The 24,410-nt window shown below is 40.9% G+C and overlaps 1 protein-coding gene across 1 annotated transcript in view; it reads right to left on the minus strand.

Annotated features, from left to right (window-relative positions):
* The window catches only part of noc3l (NOC3-like DNA replication regulator), a 67,998-nt gene that overhangs the window by 36,159 nt on the left and 7,429 nt on the right, over positions 1-24,410 (minus strand). The window contains exons 2-7 of the mRNA XM_038822405.1: positions 17,737-17,944; positions 16,291-16,414; positions 12,869-13,026; positions 9,970-10,029; positions 7,369-7,511; positions 4,497-4,658 (exon numbers count right to left, since the gene is read on the minus strand). Of these exons, the coding sequence (XP_038678333.1) occupies positions 4,497-4,658; positions 7,369-7,511; positions 9,970-10,029; positions 12,869-13,026; positions 16,291-16,414; positions 17,737-17,944 (855 nt within the window). The remainder of the gene's footprint in view (positions 1-4,496; positions 4,659-7,368; positions 7,512-9,969; positions 10,030-12,868; positions 13,027-16,290; positions 16,415-17,736; positions 17,945-24,410) is intronic.

The raw sequence follows: 24,410 nt of genomic DNA on the forward strand, positions 1-24,410 counted from the left end.
AATTCACAATCTAAAGTTGTTGAATAAAGTGCTGAGTCCACAATTCTGTAATGTGCCCAACAAGATGAGGTGCTGTTCCTCCAGTTTCTGTTGGGCTTCACTGGAGCATTGCAGCAAGCCGAGGATGAACATGTGGGCATGGGAGCAAGATGATGAGTTGGAAAGGCAAGCGACAGGATGGTTGGGGGTCATGCTTGCAGACTGCGCAATGATGTTCCGCAAGTCTTCACCCAGTCTACGTTTAGTCTCCCCAATGAATAGAAGATGGCATTGGGAGCAACAAATACAGTAGACCAAATTAAAGGAGGTGCAAGTGAAATGCTGCTTCATCTTAAAGCTGTGTATGAGGCCTTGGACAGTGAGGAGGTAAAGGGGCAGGTGAGACACCATCTGAAATTGCATGAAAAGGTGCTGTGGGAAGGGGGAAGATCTGCTGAGTTTTTCCAGCACTTTCATTTTTTATTTCACATTTGCAACATCTGCAGTATTTTGCTTTTATGACAAGTTTACAGTCAATTCCATTATAAGGTGGTCAGAGGAATTCCTAAATAGAAAAAGCTGTCAGGAAGTTTATGACGGTTGAAGTTTTTTTTTTGAGTCAACTTCAACTGGTTTGAAACCATGATATGAGCCTTCTAACTGCCACAATGGAAAACAAAAATGAAGCCCAACAAAAATATATAAAATCTTCATTCTCTATAGTGGAACGCAAGTAAAAATAATCTATCCAGGCTCTTGATCCTATTTAATTCAGCCATTAGACCATGATGGATCCATATCTTTATTCTTACCTAACAAACAAATCTATTTATCTTAAGTCTTGAAAATTTCAGCTGACTTAGCAGTCACAGCAGGCAAATGAGTTTCAGATTTCCACTACTGTTTGTGTGAAACAGTGTTTCCTGGTTTCACTCCAAAATGGCCAAACTCAAAATTTTAACATTACACTCAGATGAAGTTTCTCTGTATCTACTATTCTTTGACAGCATCTTCCAAAAATTGATCTTTCACCTAGGTCTAGGGCAATGGGCACAGGGAACGGCAACAACTGCACTTAAGCCTCCACTTGGAGGTGCTGCATTTTGAATGAAATGTATCCTAGCAAGTGGACCTAACAGATCCAATCACACAATCGTGAACAGGAAGGCTATTTCCAATGTCCTGGCCAATATTTATTGCTCATTCGGAAATCACAGCAACTTCCTCACTTTCTGTCTTTCTTTCTTTTGTGCGCCATCCTGACATTGAAATACAATTGCCGATTCCTCATAGTTGTTAGGTCAAAATCCTAGAAAGGCAACTCTGCGAGCTCTCCCCCCACAGAACCTTTTCTGTCTACACGTCCTGTTGCCTTGGGAGATGAAATGAAATGAAATGAAAATCGCTTATTCTCACCATTAGGCTTCAAATGAAGTTACTGTGAAAAGCCCCTAGTCGCCACATTCCGGCACTTGTTCGGGGAGGCTGGCACAGGAATTGAACCGTGCTGCTGGCCTGCCTTGGTCTGCTTTAAAAGCCACCTATTTAGCCCTGTGCTAAACCGTCCCTAGCAGGCAGTATAATCAAAGATCCCTTCTACCAGTGCTATTCTCTCTTCCAATCTCGTCCATCAGGCAGAAGATACAAAAGTCTGAGAACACGCACTAACAGATTCTTCACCGCTGTTACCAGATTCCTGAATGACACTCTTATAGACTGAACTCATCTTTCCATGCATCTTCTCTACTGTGTAGAACTACACTCCGTATGCTTCACCCAATGTCTATGTTTATGTATTTACATTGTGTATTTATCGTTATGCCTTATGTTTTTCATGTATGAATGATCTGTCTGGATTGTACCCAGAACAATACTTTTCACTGTACCTCAGTACATGTGACAATAAACCTAAATCTACAGCACTGTGGGAGTACCATCACCACCTGTACCTCAGTGGTTCAAGGGCAAATACGAATGGGCAATTAATGCCGATCTTATCAAGAATGTCCACATTTTCTGGGAAAAAAAGCCCCAATAAACTTCCTTATTTTAAATTAGGTCACAACAACAACTTACTCATTTTAGAATCCTTACAGTGCAGAAGGATGCCATTCAGCCCATTGAGTCTACACCAACCATCTGAAAGAGCACCCTGCCTAGACTCACTCCCCTTGCCCTATCTCTGTAACCCCATAACCCTAAGGGACAATTTAGTATGGCCAATCCACCTAACCTGCACATCTTTGGACTGCGGGAGGAAGCCGGACCGGCACTCGTTGGAAACCCACGCAGACACTAGTAGAATGCGCAAAGTCCACACAGGCAGTCACCCAAGTCCTGAATCGAACTTGGTCCTGATGCTGTGATGTAGCAGTGCTAACCACTGTGCCACCTCAACATTGCAGTTATATATTTACATTTATACAATGCCTTTATCAAATAAAATGTCCCAAGGATCTATACAGGTGTACAAAACAAAATATGACACGGAGGAGATATTAGGTCAGATGACCAAAACATTAGTCAAAAAGGTATATTTGAAGGACTAGTTCAGAGGAGAAATGGAAAATAGACGGGCAAAGAGGTGCAAGGAGGCAAAATCATAGCTGTGGCCTGGACAAAGAAAGGCACATCAACCAATGGTAGAGCAATTACAATTGGGAATGCACAAGAGGCTAGAATCAGAGCAGCACAAACATCTTGGAAGATTGTAGGGCTGGAGGAGATCACAGATATAGGAGGAGATCGGACAAGAGGGATAGGAATTTGGGAACATATGTGGGTCAGCGAGCAAGGATGTGATAGAGTGGGACTTGCTGTAAGTTAAAACACTAGCACAGAGTTTTGGATGATCTCAAATTTACAGAAGTGGGGGACTGGCCAGGTGTGTGTTGGAATGGGCGGCACAGTAGCACAGTGGTGAGCACTGTTGCTCCACAGCGCCACGGTCCCAGGTTCAATTCCTGGCTTGGGTGACTGTCTGTTCGAAGTCTGTGCGTTCTCTCCGTGTCTGCAAGGGTTTCCGCCAGGTGCTCCGGTTTCCTCCCACAAGTCCCGAAAGACCTGCTTGTTTGGTGAATTGGACATTCTTAATTCTCCCTCTGTGTACCTGAACGGGCGCCCGTATGTGGCGACTAGGGGCTATTCAGTAACTTAATTGCAGTGTTAATGTAAGCCTCCTTGTGACAATAATAAAGATTATTAGATTATGACAAATTTTAAAATTACTTCACTAGTGGTGAGGATCTTGCGATGCCCCAAGATTGTGAAAGATATTATATGAACATATTGTCTTTCTTTTATTGGTTGGTTTTTCAGACTGATTATTCAGGACTTTGTAGAAATTCTGTAGTTTTGGGGTGGCAGTTTTCTAACTGATTTCCTTACTTTTGATTTGCGTGTTATTTTTTTGACCAATCGCGTTCTGATTTTCTACTCTTTTGCTCCAAGCCAAAATGTGACAGAGAGCATGAGATTAAATAAAATTTAAAGGAAGTGTGCACTACATGCAAAGTTTTAGAATAGGTTGATAGATAGTTGGAATGACAATCATATAAAGAACTTGTCAGAGACATTATGAGTACGGTTTTTCCACCCGAGGCTACTTTTCCATTTTATGTACTGGAATAACTTTACTTAAAAATATTTGGACAAGAATAAAGTACATTATCCTGGAATTTAAAAAAAAGTATCTATGCACATCGGATGCTAATGGAAACTGTAGAGGGTTACATTTAAAATAAGAAAAAGTGGCTGTTTGCTGAATTTTGAGAGTTGAACAGAATAAGCACACACCTTTTAAACAACTTCAGAGTGCAACATTTAACTTGTGCATATGCTTGAAAAATATTGGAACGGATATGCTCCAGTTGACCAAGACAAACGCCCAAAAAGGAGCAAAGTTCAAACTCTGGCAAATGAAAGATGGAAGGTTTCTATGGCAGAAAGTGTGTTGGCACAGATTTTGACAAGGCATCAACAGGTTTTCTGAGGGTATGTTTTAATATTTGTAAATTTTTATGCATGTTGTTACAACCCTTATTTTTCAGCATTATATTTTCAGATTAATAGATCAAAATGACAGCTGAAAAGATTCCCAAAATAATCTCTAACAATTTACTGGTTTGCTCTCCCACGTTCTAGTTCTATATGGATGAATGATTAATAATTCTTCATTGGACGTTTTTCTACCTGCTTGCCCATAGGTAGATTTCCTACCTTTAACAGGTAGGACATTATGGATCCTGGCTTTGTTTAGTTAACATTGATTAGTTCCTTTTTTTTGTTACAAACATGATTTTTGTACCAATGGGGTTCAAATAAACACACGCTTTAGCATGCAAGATTTACGTGCAACATACATTTTCACACACAACTGATTGAAACAAAATGTGAGAATTCTAATTATATACCAGTTCATTAATTACTAATATATAGTGATTTAACTAAATGTTACAAAAACATCAAGCATTTTCCACTGCACTGATCTGAACTTTTACTCCAAATTTATTCAGTACCTTTGCAGTTTTCTCAGCTTCAGTTAGAGGCCGTATCCTGTAGCATGGTGTGATGTCTTTGAAGACCTCCAACAAAGATACCATCACTAGCTTTCTCACTGTTACTGCAACATTTGGATCCGTTTCCATTAGCATTGAACGCAGCTCCTTCAGCTTTTTAATCTGTGAAGAGAGTAAGTAACCGCTTTAAATCAATTTTCCAAGTGTCTTGTCCACCAAATTAAACAGTGCTTTAAAGTATATTATCATTTAAATAAACATAAGAAAAATTTGGATAGGGTGAGGACCATTAAAAGATACACACAATAAACTCAAAAAATGAAAACAATATAGTATAATTATTAAATGTTACTTTACCTCAGTATTTACATTGAGACCAACAGGGTAAAGATTACATTATGAGAATAAAAACAATAAAGTTATTTAATATAGAAAATGTGGAGTGCTAATTGATAGACTAATCAAACCTATAGATGATGAGCACGTATTAAAGTTAGGGAAGAAACAGCAGAGGCACTTTTACAAATATACAAGAAAATAATGAGAAAAGATAGTAGGAAAACGTAGGAACAGGAGTATGCCATTCAGCCCCTCGGGCCTGCCCCGCCATTCAATGAGATCAGGGCTGATCTGTGACTTAACTCCATAAATCTGCCGTTGGCCCATATCCCTTAATATTTTTGTTTAACAAAAATCTATCTACCTCAGATTTAAAATTAACAACTGATCTAGCTTCAACTGCTGTTTGTGGGAGAGCATTCCAAAGCTCTACCACCCTTTGACTATGCCCCTTAGTTTTAGAATTGGCAACTAGTGGAAATAGTTTATCTTTTCCTACCCTGTCTTTCCCTGTTAATATCTTGAAGTGGTTAACTAATGTGATTCTTCTAGGAAGAGAGAAAAAAACAAGTCTAGAGAACTATAATTAGCTTAGAAAGATAATGGAATACTTACTCATGGCGCTAATGGAAAAACATCTAGAAACTCGGACTATAATAAAGCACAGTTAACCGGATTCTAAAAAGGAAGGCATTGTTTAACCAATATTATTGAATTATTTGAAGAAGCAACAAAAAGGGTTGTTAAAGGCAATACAGATTGAGCATCTCTTATCCAAAATGCTAGGGGGCAAGTGTGTATTGGATTTTGGAATTTTATCATTTCAGAATATGTGACATTGCGCATGTGCGGCGTTTTGGGACATGCGCATCACCTGGGAACCTTCCCAGAGCTTTGTGGGATTTCCCATTCTTGGTGCTTGAAAAAAAAAGTGAGGATTTTGGAATTTTTCAGTTGTTGGTATTTCAGATTAGGGATGTTCAACTTTTATCCCAAAATCCTTTGATAAAGTACCACAGTCGCACACTCACGACTAAGGTCAGAACATGTGGATTTAGGAGGCAAACAGCAGAATGACAAGCTGGCTACAAAACAGAAGATAGAGATTGGGTTAAAAGGTAAATACTCAAACTGGCATAAAGAGTGATAAGTGGTGCTCCACAAGAATCAGTGTTGGGACCACTGCTGAACAATATTTACATAAGCCACTTGGAACTTTGGAAATAGTCGCACAATTTCAAAATTTGTGAAAGACATCAAATGGGGTGGGGAGGTGTAGTTCATTGAAGAGGTCTGCACCAAAATACAGAAAGACATTCATAAACTTGAAGATTGCATATGTAATGAGCAATACAAGTTTGGGGAGGCTGCAGCATAGTGGCATTGTCACTGAATTATTAATCCAGAGACCCAAGGTAACCCTCTGAGGAAACTAGGTTCAAATCCTATCGTGAGAGATGGTGAAATTTGCACTAAGTAAAAATCTGAAATTAAAAGTCTAATGATGACCATTGTCGATTGTCATAAAAACCAATTTGGTTCACTATTGCCCCTTAGAGCTGCAAATCTGTAACCCCTACCTGGTCTGGCCTACATGTTCCTCTAGGTTTACAGCAATGAAAAGATTATGGAAAGATTTGATAGGAGCAGATAGGAGAGATGGGTGCTATTTAATAGAGGCAAAGGAGGTCTCATCCGCTGTCCAGAAAGCCAGCAAGAACCCCGCCTTGCTACTTTTAGGGAAGTCTGGCCACATCATGTGCCATGTACGCACTTAACCAGAGAGCAGTAGGCCTACCCTCAGGATCAAGCCCAGCTTCCCCAGCCATCAAACTTGCCACGGCTGAGGGCACTAAATACTACCCGATGTTTCCATTTGCAGGTGAGAATTGAAAGAGCGGCGATAAATAAAAGATTCTGTACAAGTTAAATATGAAACCAATTTCATTTTTTTTTTGAGGTTATACTTGTTCTTTATGCCTAATTTTAGCCCCTACTTATACGATCTTCAAAAAATGACAGAACAAACGCTATGGGAGGCCAAGACTTGAAGTGTATTAATGTACACTTGATACTTGGAGTATACCCAGTTTATTTAATTTGAAATTAGATTTCAAATAATTCTAATATATTTTCATACTAGATGTCACATGAAAAGGGACATTATAAAATTTAACTCATTACCAAGTCAGTTCTCCTGTGCACAAGACTAATTTTGCATTCAGAGATTTGTCGCTAAGTATTTTCCATGGATATCATTCAAAGACTATTCAACATTGTGAATATCCCAAGGGCAATACCAAATTATAGCAGCTTTTTTGCAGAGGACAATTACACAGCAGCTGAATCTAATTTACAATGCCATCAAAAGCACCATGTCTAGAGAAAACTCAACAAATATTTATATTCATAGGCTTCTAGTTATGCTCTCTGTCCAAAACACTCCCACATTCCTGAGATAGCAGTCAGACCTTCAAAAGCAGATTTATCTGCTGACAATTGAGATTATTCTCCATAAAACAGAGGTTCTTACATTGTTGTCTGGTTCAGTCAAGATGGATGATGCCAAAGTGGCTATGTGGATCTTTTTCTCTTGCAATGTCTTTCTTCTCAGCAGTAGCAGCTCCTCAGTGGTCAGAATTCGAAGAGGCTCCTTTCGAGCAACTGTTTCCTTCCCTAAACATTGTAAAAATTCTATTGTAATTTTTTCTCCCAGCTGGTAAATCAGCAATCTTTCGTCGTGTCATGAAATTGATTAGGATAAATGAATTTAAGTTTAATCCAGAATTTTTGTTGCAACTCCCTTCTACGCTGCTTAATATTTGCAGCAAGAAATGATTTTTCAACAGTTAAGTTTGAGCAGGATCCACATCCATTTTCTGGAGTTGAAAGAAAACCAGTTTCAATCTCTTTATGTTATTGACAAGCACAAACTCTGACTTAGAAGAGAATGTGTACATATTCATTCGTACATTTATAAAAATCCACAATTATGAAATAAATTTTGCTTTCAAGTGGCAATGCTTCAGCTACTTGATAAAATAAAACTACTTTAAAGTATATGAGTCAAAACAGCACTGAATTGCCTTTTGTGAGAGAAGCAGGTTGAATTAGTCATCTGGACCAACTTAATTAATTTTTAAAAATCAATTAGGACTATGTTGTATCAAAAAGGAAAAAAAAATACCAAACAAAAACACAATCAGATATCTATAACATAGATAAGTTTGTTTTAAATCATTTTCAACTAAATATACAAACAAATTTTAATTTTTAATTTATGAAAGTTTGACAAAAGCATTTGGACAAGTCAGAAATGGATCATTCCTGGAATAGCAGATTCGGAAAGAGCTTTACGTACAAGACTGAATCAGGACACAACTGGAATGTCACAAAGAAGTGTATGCACTGCTTCCATCCTGAAGCTCAGCACAAATTACCATTTTAAAAAATGTTACCGAATCCCAATTGAGGAAACTTAGTCTTAACTACCTAAGCTGACAACTGACTGTCAGAACAATTGAAGTCGGGAGGATACAAGAAGAGCATTAAAGAACTTTAATTGCAATGGTGTTTGAAACTTGATGGACCTACAAATGACAATTTCAATGCCGCTGGTACAATTGGTAAGATTAAGTGCTATAGCTATATTTCTTGTGCTAATGCCAACAGTTCTCGCTAATGCCAACAGTTCTCTCATAGTCATAATGGTAAGGAAGATATAGTATTTAAAAATTCTTCATATACGATGTGAAACAGGAGTTCTGTCCGTCTTAAAATCCTGGTTCAGTTGAATGTCAAAGATTCCATATGCCAGCATTGGACTGGGATGAGCACAGTAAGATGTCTTACAACACCAGGTTAAAGTCCAACAGGTCTGCTTCGAATCACAAGCTTTTGGAGCACTGCTCCTTCCTCAGGTGAATTCCATACATTTTTTTTTTATAAATTTAGATTACCCAATTATTTTTTCTATTAAGGGGCAATTTAGCGTGGCCAATCCACCTACTCTGCACATTTTTGGGTTGTGGGGGCGAAACCCACGCAGACACGGGGAGAATGTGCAAACTCCACACGGACAGTGACCCAGAGCCGGGATCGAACCTGGGACCTCAGCGCCGTGAGGCGGTTATGCTAACCACTAGGCCACCGTGCTGCCCGTGAATTCCATACATAAGATTCCATACACAAGATTCCGTACACAATCGAACAAAAAGTCACGAGTCCTCCCAGTGACCAATGGTTATTCCCAAAGAACAGCTTAACTAGTCATTTGTCTTGGTACTGTTTGTGCGATCTAGCTGTGCACAAAAACAGTTGATGCAACTGCCTACAAAATAACTCACTACATTTCAAATAAATACTTGCATTTGAAACATTTTGGAATATACAAATGCAATCTTTTCTCTTTTAACATAGTGACCTAAAGTTCTTGCTAGGTTGTACTGGTTTTTCCATTGCAGTTCACCCCAAACCGTCAAACAAGCACAAAAGTTGAGAAATTTCAGCAAAAATGTAATTTCACAATCTTTTGCACCTGTTTAAAAGACATTGTGCTGGCAACCGGCCTTGCCCAAAAAATGGTCATCTCCCTGGACTGAATTAATAACATTGCGAGATTCCACAAATTGCACCAGTTTGCAGGCCTATGAAAGGGTTCTTAAAATTAAGCACTTTTTGGTACAGGTTCAGTAAGTCACCTTTAAAAGGCTTTCATCTTTAATTTACTAAGAAATTGACTAGAAAATGGTTATCTCTTTCACTTTAAAAAAAAGGTAACATGGGGCTTTTCACAGTATCTTCATTGCAGTGTTAATGTAAGCCTGCTTGTGACAATATAGATCATTATTATTATAAGTTTGAAAGTAACATGAGTAAAGCCATCATACTTTTGAGCATAATTTAGGCCCCAGTTGTCAACTGCTCCCAAAGCAGAAACTCTTGGCCAATCCATGCAAGATAAAAATGAATCGCTGCTCGTCTTGGCAAGCCTTTCTGGTGATATATTGTTGTTTTAGGCATTTGATACAAGCGAATCAATTGCCAGTGTTATGCACACTTTGCATTTGCGCAGTTCAAATGCGCCATGGACTTCTTTTCTATACACAAGGAGAGATTTGTAAAATCATTTTACCTTCCTCATGCTGCTGATTTTCGTCAGTCATTTCTTCATCTTCTCCTTCTTTCACTAAAACTAGAGAAAATATGTTAAGAGTTAGTATCTTCAATGGTACAATGCAGGTACGGGGTTATGTTTATTCATTTACAGGATGAGAGCGTCGCTGGTTAGGTCAGCATTTATTGCCCATTCCTAGTTGCCTTTCTGGTGATGGCGAGTTGCCTTCTTGAACTGCTGCAGTCCCTGATGTAGGTACACCTACTGTGCTTTTAGGGAGGAGTTCCAGGAAGTGCAGGAAAGGCAATATATTTCCAAATCAGGTTGGCGAGTGACTTGGATGGAAACCTCCAGGTGGTGGGGTTCCCATGTGTCAGGCTGCGCTTGTCCTTCTAGATGGTAGTGGTTGTGGGATTGGAAGGTGCTGTCTAAGGAACCGTGGTGAGTTACTGCAGTGTATCTTGTAGATGGTACACATAGCTGCCACCGTTCGTCGTGGTGGCGGGTTTGAATGTTTGAGGAAGGGGGAGCAATCAAGCAAGGCGGCTTTGTCCTGAATTTGAATGGTGTTGAGCTTCTAGAGTGCTGTTGGAGCTGCACTCATCCAGCAAGTGCAGAGTATTCCATTACACTCCTAACTAGTGGCTTGTGGATGGTAGACAGGCTTTGGGGGTTCAGGGGAATTACTTGCCATAGGATTCTAAGCCTTTAACCTGCCTGATAGCCAAAATATTAATATAGTTAGTCTAATTCAGTTTCTGATCAATGGTAACCCCAGGATGTTGATTGTGGGGAATTCAGCCATGGTAATGCCATTGAATGTCACAAGGCCTTATTTGATCCTCTCTTGCAGGTGATGGTCATTGCCTGACATTTGTGTGGCGCTAATGTAACTTGCCACTTGTCAGGCCAGTACTATTGCTGGGATATTGTCAAGGCCCATAGCCTTTGCAGTATCCAGTGCCTTCAGCCGTTTCTTGATATCACGTGGAGTGAATCGTATTAGCTGAAGACTGACATCTGAGATGCTGGGGACCTCCTGAGGGGACCGAGATGGATCACCCACTCGGCAGTTCTGGCTGAAGATTGTTGCAAATCCCTCAGCCTTCTCTTTTGCATATATGTGCTAGGCTGTTCCGTCATTGGCGATATTTGTGGAGCCCCCACCTCCAATGAGTTGTTTAATTGTCCACCACCATTCACGGATGGGTGTGGCAGGACTGCAGAGCTTAGATCTGATGCGTTTGCTGTGGATTCTCATAGCTCTGTCTATTACTTGCTGCCTATGGTATTTGGTAGACAAGTAGTCAGGTGCTGTAGCTTTACCAGGTTGACACCTCATTTTTCGGTGTGCCTGATGTTGCTCCTGGCATGCTCTCCTTCATTTTAATTGAACCAAGATTGGTCTCCTGGTAATGGCAAAGCAGGAGATATACGAGACCATGGGGTTTCAGACTGTGGATGAATACAATTGTGCTGCTGCTGATGGCCCCCGTGCCTCATCATAGAATTAGAATCATAGAATTTACAGTGCAGAAGGAGGCCATTCGGCCCATCAAGCCTGCACCGGCTCTTGGCAAGAGCACGCTACCCAAGGTCCACACCTCCATACCCCCATAATTCAGTAACCCCACCAACACTAAGGGCAATTTTGGACACTATGGGCAATTTAGCATGGCCAATCCACCTAACCCGCACATCTTTGGAGGAAACCGGAGCACCCGGAGGAAACCCACGCACACATGGGGAGAATGTGCAGAATCCGCACAGACAGTGACCCAAGCCGGGAATCGAACTGGGAAAATGAATATTTTCAGTCCGGACTATAAACTCCATCCTTCTCCCCTCTCAACCAGTCAAACTGAAACAAATTATAGCAACCATGACAATTTTTGCATCTGATCTTGTATCCTTTCCATCAAAAGGCGTATTTTAACTACTGTAGCCTATCTGCTGCTGAAATATTTAAACAATTTTGATACTGCTAGACTAGACTTATTACATCAAGTCTCCCATCCCCCAGGTTTGCCTCCCATCTTCTATATTTCTAAAACGTCATCTTGTTCTCTGCTACCCATATCACAATCCATGCTAAGCCTTGCTCACCTATTGTCCTAATGCACCCTGCCCTACAAGCTCCTGTTCCCCAATACCTCAAAATGCTTTTCTCATATTTAAATCCCACCATGGCACACCTCTCCCCATTTTTTGCCAGCTCCTCCAGAGCTACAACCACCTCACCATAATCTTTCAGTGCCCCTTGGTGTGATCTGGACTGCATCCCACCACTTTCTTCCCCCAGAATTGGCTGCCTTTAGCCATCTCAGGTTTGATGCTCTGAAATTTCCTCGCAAAATCCTTTTGTCTGTCCCTTCTCTTACCCGCTTAAGAGCAGCCTTAATTTTCCATTTATGAGCAAGCGTTTAGCCACCCTTCTTAATTTCTACTCCTTGGTTCATGTCCAATTTAAGTGCACTGGGCCTTTTTAAAGCATTGATGATGCTACAATCTATATAAATGCTATTTAAAACTTAGTATTTTTCACATTACTAACATAAATTCAATTTATAATCAAAACATGAATCACTAAGATTAATGATTTATTATCATTAATCAAGCTGGTAGTCCTAAGCTAAAGTAGGTTTTATAAGATACTCCCTTGCAATACCATCACAACTAATGGACTTTTCTCCATTAATTTGAAGAACATTATGTATCACCTAAACTGCATCATACAATATCAATCTTAATTCCTTTGTGAAGTATTATTTATCATCTGGGTGTTGGGGATCAACAGTTAGTCGTGAGTTATAGTCACCAGTGATCATTATATTGAACCTGTGCATTTATTAAAAACAAAATGTAACACTACCAAGTTTGCATTGAAGAAGCACTAATAAAAACAGCGTTTTCTTACTTGGTCTCTCTATTGATTGAGGAATTATACCCCGTTTGTCTTTGATTGGCAATAGGTGGATAAGCTCCTTTTCAGGTTCAGTCTGTAAATACCTTGGCAGCTTCTCATAATGTTCCACCACATTTTCATTCTTCCGTTTTTTGGCATGGATTGGTTCACTGCAATATCACAAATAACTACATCAATCAGGTTAACTGAGGCCCAATATCTAGCGTAGAGAGATCAGCATTTTGTGGAGAAAACACAAAATATCTGCACTTGCAATAAAAAGTTAAATATTCTAAATATATCAAGTTAAAGTAATTCCACAGACAGTGCTCAAGATTAATTTCAGTGTTTTATATTTAGAAAAACTAAACTTATTGAATTATCCAACGTAAAATTAGCCTCATTAACTACTACTGTGGGGGAAGGTTGAAACTAATTTGGTAGGGTATGGGCAACTGGATGAAACATCAGCAAAGAGAAACAAAGTGTAGAGGACTGGGAGGGATGGAAAGCACTAAGAAGTTATTCAGAAATAGGAAGGTTCAGAAAAGGGCAAATGTGAAGCAATCCAAGATGGGTTTGCAGTGGAGGTATGTGAATGTATGTAGTGTGGTGAATTAGATTAGTAAGCTGCAGACAAGCGTTGGTACACAGGACCATGACATAGTGCCAATAAGAGACTAGACTCAAAGAAGGGGAGGATTTAGAACTTAATATTCCTGGCTATAAGATACGGAAGGAAAATAATGTAGGGGTCAAGGCAATACTGATCAAAGAAACTATTAGAACTCAAGAAAGATGTAACCAAAGGCAAGATATATTTGGTCGGAACTAAGGAATAATAAAGGCATATAGTACTGTTTGAGAATTCTTTATCCTTCCATTTCATTTTTCCGTTTTTTGGCATGGATAGGTTCACTGCAATATCACAAATAATTACATCAATCAGGTTAACTGAGGCCCAATATTTAGCATAGAGAAATCAGCATTTTGTGGAGAAAACACAAAAGCACTCGGGGCTGATTGCATTTTGGATTTCAAATAATTTTGTTTTTGGATATCACATACAAATTTACATTTCAATAGCCCAAACCGAGACTAGCTATTGTCTAAAGTGATTAAAATGGCTAGAAATGCAAGATGCATCAATGAATAATAGGCAGGTACCTGAGAAAATGTCTCTTTGACATGTTCAAAAAATTGGACGGTAAAGTGCAGACAAACAATTAGACTTCCCAAACCAAAGGTCAATGAGGTTCATAAAAAAGGTATGAAATGAAAAGATGAAATGAAAATCGCTTATTGTCACAAATAGGCTTCAAATGAAGTTACTGTGAAAAGCCCCTAGTCACCACATTCCGGCGCCTGTTCGGGGAGGCTGGTACGGGAAATGAACCCGCGCTGCTGGCCTGACTGGATCTGCTTTAAAAGCCAGCTATTTAGCCCTGTGCAAACCAGCCCCTGAGGAAGGAGGTATGAGGAAGGAGTTGCACCGAAAGCTAGTGATTCAAAACAAACCTGTTGGACTTCAGCTTGGTGTTTTAAGACTTCTTACAACGCCTTTGAGGATCTTATATACTTCAATAAAGTTACCCCCTCGATCTTCTAATCTACAGTGGAAACAAGCCCAGTCTATCCAACCGTTTCTCCTACAACAACCGCTCATTCCAAGAATCAATCTAGTAAATTTCCTCTGAAACACTTCCAATATATTTACATCCTCTTTAAAAAGAGGCCAAAACTACACACAATATTCAAGATGTGGTCTCACCAACATCCTATATAACTGAAGCATATCATACTTTTAGGTTTAATTCCTCTTATAATAAAGGATAGAATTCCATTATACTTCTTAACTACATGCTGCACTTGCATACTAACATTTTGTGACTCATGCACTGGAACACCTAGATTCCTCTGTCCCTTGGAATTCTGCAGCTGTTCTCCGTTTAGGAAATACTCTATTTTATTCTTCCTACTAAAGTGAACAACTTCATATTTTTCCACATTATACTCCATCTGCCAGGTTGTTGCCCACTTATTTAACCTATCTATATCCATCTGCAAACTTCTTATGTCATCTGCACAACATACTTTCCAACTTACATTGTGTCATCTACAAATTTAGCTACCATGCCATCACTCTCCTCATCGACATTATTGATATAAATTGTAAAAGGCTTCAGCACAGACCCCTGCATGACTCCACTGGTCACATCCTGCCAATCAGAAAAATACCTATTTATGCACATTCTCTGCTTTCTGCCAGCCAGCCAATCTTCTATCCGACATCATGAACTTTTATTTTTTGCAATTATCTTTTATGTGGCATCTTATCAAATGCCTTCTGGAAATCCAAGTAGATTATGTCTACAGGCTCCCCCTTTATTTACAGTACATGTAACTCCACCAAAAAATTCTAATAAATTGGTTAAACGTGTTTTCCGTTTCACAAAACTATGTTGACTCTTCCCGAATACCTTGAGTTTTCTAACCTCCTTAATGATCGATTTCCTTAGGTAAGGAGACCAAAACTGCACACAATACTGGTGCAGTCTCACCTAAGCTCTATATAATTGCAGTAAGGCATATTTATTCATACATTCAAACCCTTTTGCAATAAAGGTCATTTGCTTTCTGAATTGCTTACTATACCTACATGTTAGCTTTCAGTGACTCATGTCCCTTTAAATTTCAAACACTTCTCAGCCTCTTACCATTTAAGAAATACTTTGTTTCTTCCTACCAAAGTAGATAACCACACATTTCTCCACATTTTCCATCTGCCAAACTTTAGCCGCTTGTCTAGCCTCTCCAAAATCCCTTGAAGCATCTTTGCATGCTCCTCACAATTTCCACCTAATTGTGTTATCTGCAAACTTGAAACTCTAAACAAAACACATCCACCTGTTCCCCTGATCGATTCTGCTCGTTCCATCCTCAAAAAACTCCAACAGGTTTGTTAAACAAAGTTTCTCTTTTATAAATCCATGTTAACTCTACCCAATCAGATCATTATTTACTATAGATTCTATCATTTTCCTACTACTGATGTTGGGCTAATTCTATTTGCAAAGGTATAAAAATTTTGAAAATGCTTCCTATGCTATGTGAGGAAAAGAGGAAAGTCAACTGAGCACATGATACTTTCCATTGTTCAAGTACACAATGCCAGATGTATAAAAAGAACAATTTATAGAATGCATGAAATATTCCAATTTCCTGAAAAAGACTTGAAAAATAGAGTAGAAATACAACAGTGCTTTTAGATTTCAAGTAGGACTAGCAACCTCTTAGCACTCAAAAACCTTCTGGTGTATATGTTCAGTTTACTTTAATGACCATTTCATGATACAATAGTAGCTCATACAATTGCCTCTGAAATATAGTGACTCAGTACAATAAATGTGAAAAATTAAACTGTAAAATCTTACCTTGAATGAAGATTCCTGCTGAGAAACAATGCCCTCTGACCCATGCTTTGCATATACTCTAAGTCATCATCCTCAAGCATATCCAAAGGAAGAACATCCTCTTCCATTTCATCCTCTTCTTCATCTATTTATGTAAGTGGACAGCACAACAGGTTTATAATTTGCAGTGATACAAGATAGTTTTTGCAGAAACTATGCATACAAGACAATGCCATGCATTCTGTAGCAATAATAGTGAGGCCTATAGCACTCACCATTATGGGTTAAATCACACAATAAGTTCCAAAGTCTGCACATATGCAGTTAAATTCCGAAATCCAGATGTTGCTGTCCAATTTGTCTTGCTCTTACAGAAACTTGTTTCACCTTGCTGATTGTTTTGATTTCAATGTCAAATCTAAGCTGCTCAAGTTAGCCACCAACTACCCACTAAGCATTCTCAAGAAAAAGGTTAGGGCTCGTAATTCAAATATTAAACGATTTTTTAAAGCATGGTTGGTCTTGATAACTGCCAGACCACCTCTCTGTAGTGAAAATTTATGATTTTTAACGTCTGTGGTCGTGTTCCTTCAGAATTTAATTACCGTTGCATATTCTAAAAAATTAGATAATTTCTTTTTATTTCTTTATCTCTCTCTCTTAATTGCATTTTCCCTCCCTCCTTCAGGACGTTATTTTACAATAAATTAAATATTTAAATTTCTACTCCGGATTTAGACTCCGTCTCAGTGAGGATTCTTCAATCCTACTGAAGAGTCATGTAGTTGCTTACTCTGACCATGCATGCCACAGATCCCATATAGTGGGCACATGCTGGATCAAATGCCCAATGATAATAAGCTGCCACTAAAAAAGGCCAATAAAAAACACAAAAATTATATTCTTTGTTATGTCTTAGGGTGCAAAATTATAATTTAAAGTCTCTTTGCCGAACTCATTGTTAAATTATTTTCAACTTTCGTAGAACTAGAAACCGGTTATATAATGCCAAATTGCAGTATTTTAAAAAACAAACATCCATTGACTACTTCTCAAACAAATGAATTTGCATAATTCAATTTATACTAAATAGGTGTTCTGCACTTTTACTTTGTGATAAAGTAAAAGTGAAATCAGGACTGTCATTACACCAAAGTACAATATTGTTGTGCCTACTAACCAATTAACTAAAGCATGGATTAATTTGAACTGAAGCCTCAAGTGAGTGAAATTAACAAATTTAAACAAACATACCTATTTGATTGACATGATCAAAGATAAGGGTCATTCTACACATGCTTTTTTTTACATGAATGGAATTATGGAATATAATCTCCAGGTCTGCAGTAAAATCCTGTACCATGTATAACATTGAAATATGACTTATTCAGCCACTATAATCCATGGTCCTGCCTATACATTGTGCTGCATTGAGATCATAAGTCAACATGGGACAATGGAACTTGCCTTGTCTTTTCCTTTTCACCTGATCCAATGGTGTTCCCGTTTTGGCTGAAACATCTCGAGCAGCTTGTCGAAGCTGTTTCTGTTCTTTCTTGTATTTCTTTGCCACACTTTGCTGCTTGTATTGCTTATTCTTCAATTTGTTTGCAAGCTTTACACTGCTAGTTTTCAGCAGCCTACGAAAATTGGGAACTCTCTTTGTGTTTTTCCTCTGCAACAGAAGACAGATGTTAACTTTCAAGATTAAAAATGAGACATGCAGACTGATGTTTTAGCAAGTTTATTCACTCAATCTTACAGAACAGGAAGGTTTTTATTTTGTGCAATTACTTTATCACAGCTGATATAATAGGGATATTACAACTTCTCTCAAGTGCCTGAGGTACAGAGGGAAAAGGGAACAGATTTCATGTATCTAATCACTATTCAGTGAATCCTGTGGGTTGTCGTCTGAGAAACAGATTAAGTTTAGTTGTGGTGCTTGCTGAGGTCACAGTTGCCAACATTGCTAATGGTCCATATGTGAATCATGCGAGTAATCTTACTTGGAGGGTGGTAGAATAGCAACTTGGAACTCTGCCAAGCAAAGATTCAAAAACTTCAGGCAAGGAAGGGGTGGAAAACACTTGCAAAATATTGACAGCCACTATATGAGGGCAGCACGATGGTGCAGTGGGTTAGCCCTGCTGTCTCACGGCGCCGAGGTCCCAGGTTCGATCCCGGCTCTGGGTCACTGTCCGTGTGGAGTTTGCACATTCTCCCCGTGTTTGTGTGGGTTTCGCCCCCACAACCCAAAGATGTGCAGGGTAGGTGGATTGGCTACGCTAAATTGCCCCTTAATTAGAAAAAATGAATTGGGTACTCTAAATTTCTAAAAAAATGAAATTTAAAAAAAATAATAGCCACTATAAATTAATGCAGGCAATACATTAGCACTAATACAGCTTTAATCACCCGTTCTAGCATATATTGAAATATTTGTTAAATATATAAATTATAGAAATGTAATATTGCTTGAGAGGCATACCAAGATGCACAGAATACTAGGAGAGAAGGTAGTAGTAGATAGAAAACAATCAAGGTATTAGGCAGGTTCAGCATAAGGGGGAAGGTAATACAGTCTGAATTAGGGTTACTTTGCATGTACGCAAATGAACAGAGTGCGATAAATAAGATGCAGGTGCAGATAGTCACTTGGAAAAATTACATTGCGACAATACAGGAGACCTGTTTTTATCTGTATTACAGTCATGTGGTTCCCCGAGCAGAGGAATTATCCCAAAGAAGTTTTAATTTCCCGGGAAATTGCTGTGCAATCCTTACCTGGGAACTTCTGGGGGGGCTTCCCCGCATCCCTTTGGGGTACCTACAAGATACAATGCCCTGGAACCCGCAGGCTATGGCCCAAACTTGATAACGCACGAGTGGATGAAATATATCCAACAATACCTAAGGATGCGAGAGTGGAAGGTGTGGAAGCACTGGCCATTATTTTCCAATGTTCCTGAGACTCAGGGACACTGCCAGAAGATTTGGAGAATTTCAAATGTTATACCCATGTTTTTAAAAAGGTGCAAAAAATGCGTCAAGCAACAGCAGGCCAGCAAGTTTAACTTTATTAGAACAGTACAGCACAGAACAGGCCCTTCGGCCCTCGATGTTGTGCCGAGCAATGATCACCCTACTCAAGCCCACGTATTCCTATCCCAGTAACCCAACAACCCCCATTAACCTTATTTTTTAGGACACTAAGGGCAATTTAGCCTGGCCAATCCACCTAACCCGCACATCTTTGGACTGTGGGAGGAAACCGGAGCACCCGGAGGAAACCCACGCACACACGGGGAGGATGTGCAGACTCCGCACAGACAGTGACCCAGCCGGGAATCGAACCTGGGACCCTGGAGCTGTGAAGCATTTATGCTAACCAACATGCTACTGTGCTGCCCGATAGATTAGCACTCCATCACCTTAACCACTCGGCCACCTCGTCCCACAATAAATTTAGAGTACCCAATTCATTTTTTTTCAATTAAGGGGCAATTTAGTGTGGCCAATCCACCTACCCTGCACATAGAACATAGAACGATACAGCGCAGTACAGGCCCTTCGGCCCACGATGTTGCACCGACATGGGAAGTCAAAAACTAAAGGCCATCTAACCTACACTATGCCATTATCATCCATATGCTTATCCAAGAAACTTTTAAATGCCCTCAATGTTGGCGAGTTCACTACTGTTGCAGGTAGGGCATTCCACGGCCTCACCACTCTTTGCGTAAAAAACCTACCTCTGACGTCTGTCCTATATCTATTACCCCTCAATTTAAGGCTATGTCCCCTCGTGCTAGCCACCTCCATCCGCGGGAGAAGGCTCTCACTGTCCACCCTATCTACCCCTCTGATCATTTTGTATGCCTCTATTAAGTCACCTCTTAACCTTCTTCTCTCTAACTAAAACAACCTCAAGTCCATCAGCCTTTCCTCATAAGATTTTCCGCCCATACCAGGCAACATCCTGGTAAATCTCCTCTGCACCCTTTCCAAAGCTTCCACGTCCTTCCTATAATGAGGCGACCAGAACTGTACGCAATACTCCAAATGCGGCCGTACCAGAGTTTTGTACAGCTGCAACATGACCTCATGGCTCCGGAACTCAATCCCTCTACCAATAAAGGCCAACACCATTAGCCAAATATTCCGCATTCCTGTTATTCTTTCCAAAGTGAATCACCTCACACTTCTCTACATTAAACTCCATTTGCCACCTCTCAGACCAGCTCTGCAGCTTATCTATGTCCCTCTGTAACCTGCAACATCCTTCCACACTGTCTACAACTCCACCAACTTTAGTGTCGTCTGCAAATTTACTCACCCAACCTTCTGTGCCCTCCTCTAGGTCATTTATAAAAATGACAAACAGCAACGGCCCCAGAACAGATCCTTGTGGTACGCCACTCGTAACTGAACTTCATTCTGAACATTTGCCATCAACCACCACCCTCTGTCTTCTTTCAACTAGCCGATTTCTGATCCACATCTCTAAATCACCCTTAATCCCCAGCCTCCGTATTTTCTGCAATAGCCGACCGTGGGGAACCTTATCAAACGCTTTACTGAAATCCATATACACCACATCAACTGCTCTACCCTCGTCTACCTGTTCAGTCACCTTCTCAAAGAACTCGATAAGGTTTGTGAGGCATGACCTACCCTTCACAAAACCATGCTGACTATCCCTAATCATATTATTCCTATCTAGATGATTATAAATCGTATCTCTTATAATCCTCTCCAAGACTTTACCCACAACAGACGTAAGGCTCACCGGCCTATAGTTACCGGGGTTATCTCTACTCCCCTTCTTGAACAAAGGGACCACATTTGCTATCCTCCAGTCCTGTAGCCAATGATGACATAAAAATCAAAGCCAATGGCTCAGCAATCTCTTCCCTGGCTTCCCAGAGAATCCTAGGATAAATCCCATCAGGCCCCGGGGACTTATCTATTTTCACCTTGTCCAGAATTGCCAACACTTCTTCCCTATGCACCTCAATGCCATCTATTCTAATAGCCTGGGTCTCAGCATTCTCCTCCACAACATTATCTTTTTCCTGAGTGAATACTGACGAAAAGTATTCATTTAGTATCTCGCTTATCTCCTCAGCCTCCACACACAACTTCCCACCACTGTCCTTGACTGGCCCTACTCTTACCCTAGTCATTCTTTTATTCCTGACATACCTATAGAAAGCTTTTGGGTTTTCCTTGATCCTACCTGCCAAAGACTTCTCATGTCCCCTCCTTGCTCGTCTTAGCTCTCTCTTTAGATCCTTCCTCGCTTCCTTGTAACTATCAAGCGCCCCAACTGAAACTTCACGCCTCATCTTCACATAGGCCTCCTTCTTCCTCTTACCAAGAGATTACACTTCTTTGGTAAACCACGGTTCCCTCGCTCGACCCCTTCCTCCCTGCCTGACTGGTACGTACTTATCAAGAACATGCAATAGCTGTTCCTTGAACAAGCTCCACATATCCAGTGTGCCCAACCCTTGCAGCCTACTTCTCCAACCTACACATCCTAAGTCATGTCTAATGGCATCATAATTGCCCTTCCCCCAGCTATAACTCTTGCCCTGCGGGGTATACTTATCCCTTTCCATCACTAACGTAAAGGTCACCAAATTGTGGTCACTGTTTCCAAAGTGCTCACCTACCACCAGATCTAACACCTGGCCTGGTTCATTACCCAAAACCAAATCCAATGTGGCCTCGCCTCTTGTTGGCCTGTCAACATATTGTGTCAGGAAACCCTCCTGCACACATTGTACAAAGAACGACCCATCAAATGTACTTGAACTATATCTTTTCCAGTCAATATTTGGAAAGTTAAAGTCTCCCATAACAACTACCCTGTTACTTTCGCTCTTTTCCAGAATCATCTTCGCCATCCTTTCCTCTACATCCATAGAACTATTAGGTGGCCTATAGAAAACTCCCAACAGGGTGACCTCTCCTTTCCTGTTTCTAACCTCAGCCCATACTACCCATCTAGCATCCTTTCCGCCACCGTAATACTGTCCTTGACTAGCAGCGCCACACCTCCCCCTCTTTTGCCCCCTTCTCTGAGCTTACTAAAACACCTAAACCCCGGAACTTGCAACAACCATTCCTGTCCCTGCTCTATCCATGTCTTAAATGGCCACAACATCGAAGTCCCAGGTACCAACCCATGCTGCCAGTTCCCCTACCTTATTTCGTATACTCCTGGCATTGAAGTAGGCACACTTCAAACCACCTACCTGAACACTGGCACCCTCCTGCGAAGTCAAATCTGTGCTCCTGACCTCTATACTCTCAATCTCCCGTACCCCAAAACTACAATCCAGGTTCCCATGCCCCTGCTGAATTAGATTAAAGCAGGGGCATGGGAACCTGGATTGTAGTTTTGGGGTACGGGAGATCTTTGGGTTGTGGGGGCGAAACCAATGCAAACACGGGGAGAATGTGCAAACTCCACATGGACAGTGACCCTGAGCCGGGATCGAACCTGGGACCTTGGCGCCATGAGGCAGCAATGCTAACCACTGCGCCACCGTTGCTGCCCTCCTTTGGTGGTGGAATCTTCTAGAAACAATAAATGCTTTAAAGAAAGCTAGTATGATTTGTTATGGACAAATCTTGATCAAAACTTTAACATTGAGAGATATTGACAGAATGGATATGGAGAGGATGTTTCCTCTTGTTGGAGAATCTAGAACCAGGAGTCACTGTTTAAAAATAAGGGGTTGCACATTTAAAAACAAGAGATGAGAAGAATTTTTCTCTCTCAGAGGATTGAGTCTCTGAAACTTTTTCCTCAAAAGGCAGTGAAAGCAGAGTTTTTGAATATTTTAAAGACGGAACTAGAAAGACTCTTGATTATCAAGGGGAAAGATTATAAGGGGTAGGCCGGAGTGTGAGGTTGAAGTTACAATCCTCCAAGAGAAAAAAATGCTCTTTTAAATAATCAGCAGAGGATTTCCGGTGGCAGCCATGGAGTGAGTGGTTGCACATTTGGCAGCTCCCGTTTGAAGCATTTATTTTGGTCCTTTTCCCCGTTTGCCGGGCGGATGTTTTGGTGGAAAAAGGTGTAGAAGTGGTGAAGGAAAGTTAAGCTCTACTGGTGGTGTTCGTGGATGGACCCATGGACCAGAAGTGGGTCGAGAAGGAAGGAGCTGTTGGAGCAAGAAATTCTTTGTGCGCCACAGGTGAAGATAGCGAGGGGAAAGGGTCGGCCCTACCAGTCCAATGGTCTACGGAGCAGCCGGTGGACTTCTTAAATGAGACATTCAGCCAGCAGAGGAGGGAAACCCAACAGGACCTGGCTAAGGTGGTAGAGCCACTAAAAGCAGGCATCGATCGGGTGGGGCAGAGGCTGAAGACCCTGGGCCACTAAAAGCAGGCATCGATCGGGTGGGGCAGAGGCTGAAGACCCTGGGCTGGGAAATCCAGAAAGTGGAGGTGGCGTTGGGGGAAGCACAAGGAGCAGCTTACCTCATTGGCGGCTGAGATCGGGATGATGCGGGAGACCCAGAAGCAGCTAAAGGAGAAAGTGGAGGATCTGGCGATCCGCTCCCGGAGACAAAACCTGAGAATTGTTGGGATGCCAGACGACATCGAGGGAGCAGATTGCTGGATCATATGTAGCCAAGATGCTGGAGCAGCTAATGGGGGAGGGTGCCTTCAACCAGCCCCTGGAAATCGACAGGGTGTACAGGGTGCTGATGAGGCGAAGGAGCTGTCAAGGGCGATGGTGATGTGGCCCACCGATTCCTCGACATGGAGAAGATTCTGCGGTGGGCCAGGCAGACGAGGAGATGTACCTGGGAAGGTAATGAGCTCCGGGTGTACCAGGACCTGGGAGCGGAACTGGCGAAGAAGAGAGCCGGGTTCAACTTTGGGATACTTTACCTGGCACACCTCTGGGTGACTTACAATGGCCGACAGCATTATTTTGGGACACCAGAGGAGGGAATGGAGTTTGTAAGAGACAATGAACTGACAGGAGGGGGAGAGTTAACTCTGCAGGAAGTGTGAGAAGATGTTGGTTCTCTCTGCTTTTTCGCTTTATTTTTGGGTTGTGGGTTAAGGGAGAACCTCTCCCTTTTGCGGGGCTCTGTGGCAGGAAGTTTGGG

The sequence above is a fragment of the Scyliorhinus canicula genome, chromosome 16, assembly GCF_902713615.1.
Source record: "Scyliorhinus canicula chromosome 16, sScyCan1.1, whole genome shotgun sequence".
NCBI lineage: Eukaryota > Metazoa > Chordata > Chondrichthyes > Carcharhiniformes > Scyliorhinidae > Scyliorhinus > Scyliorhinus canicula.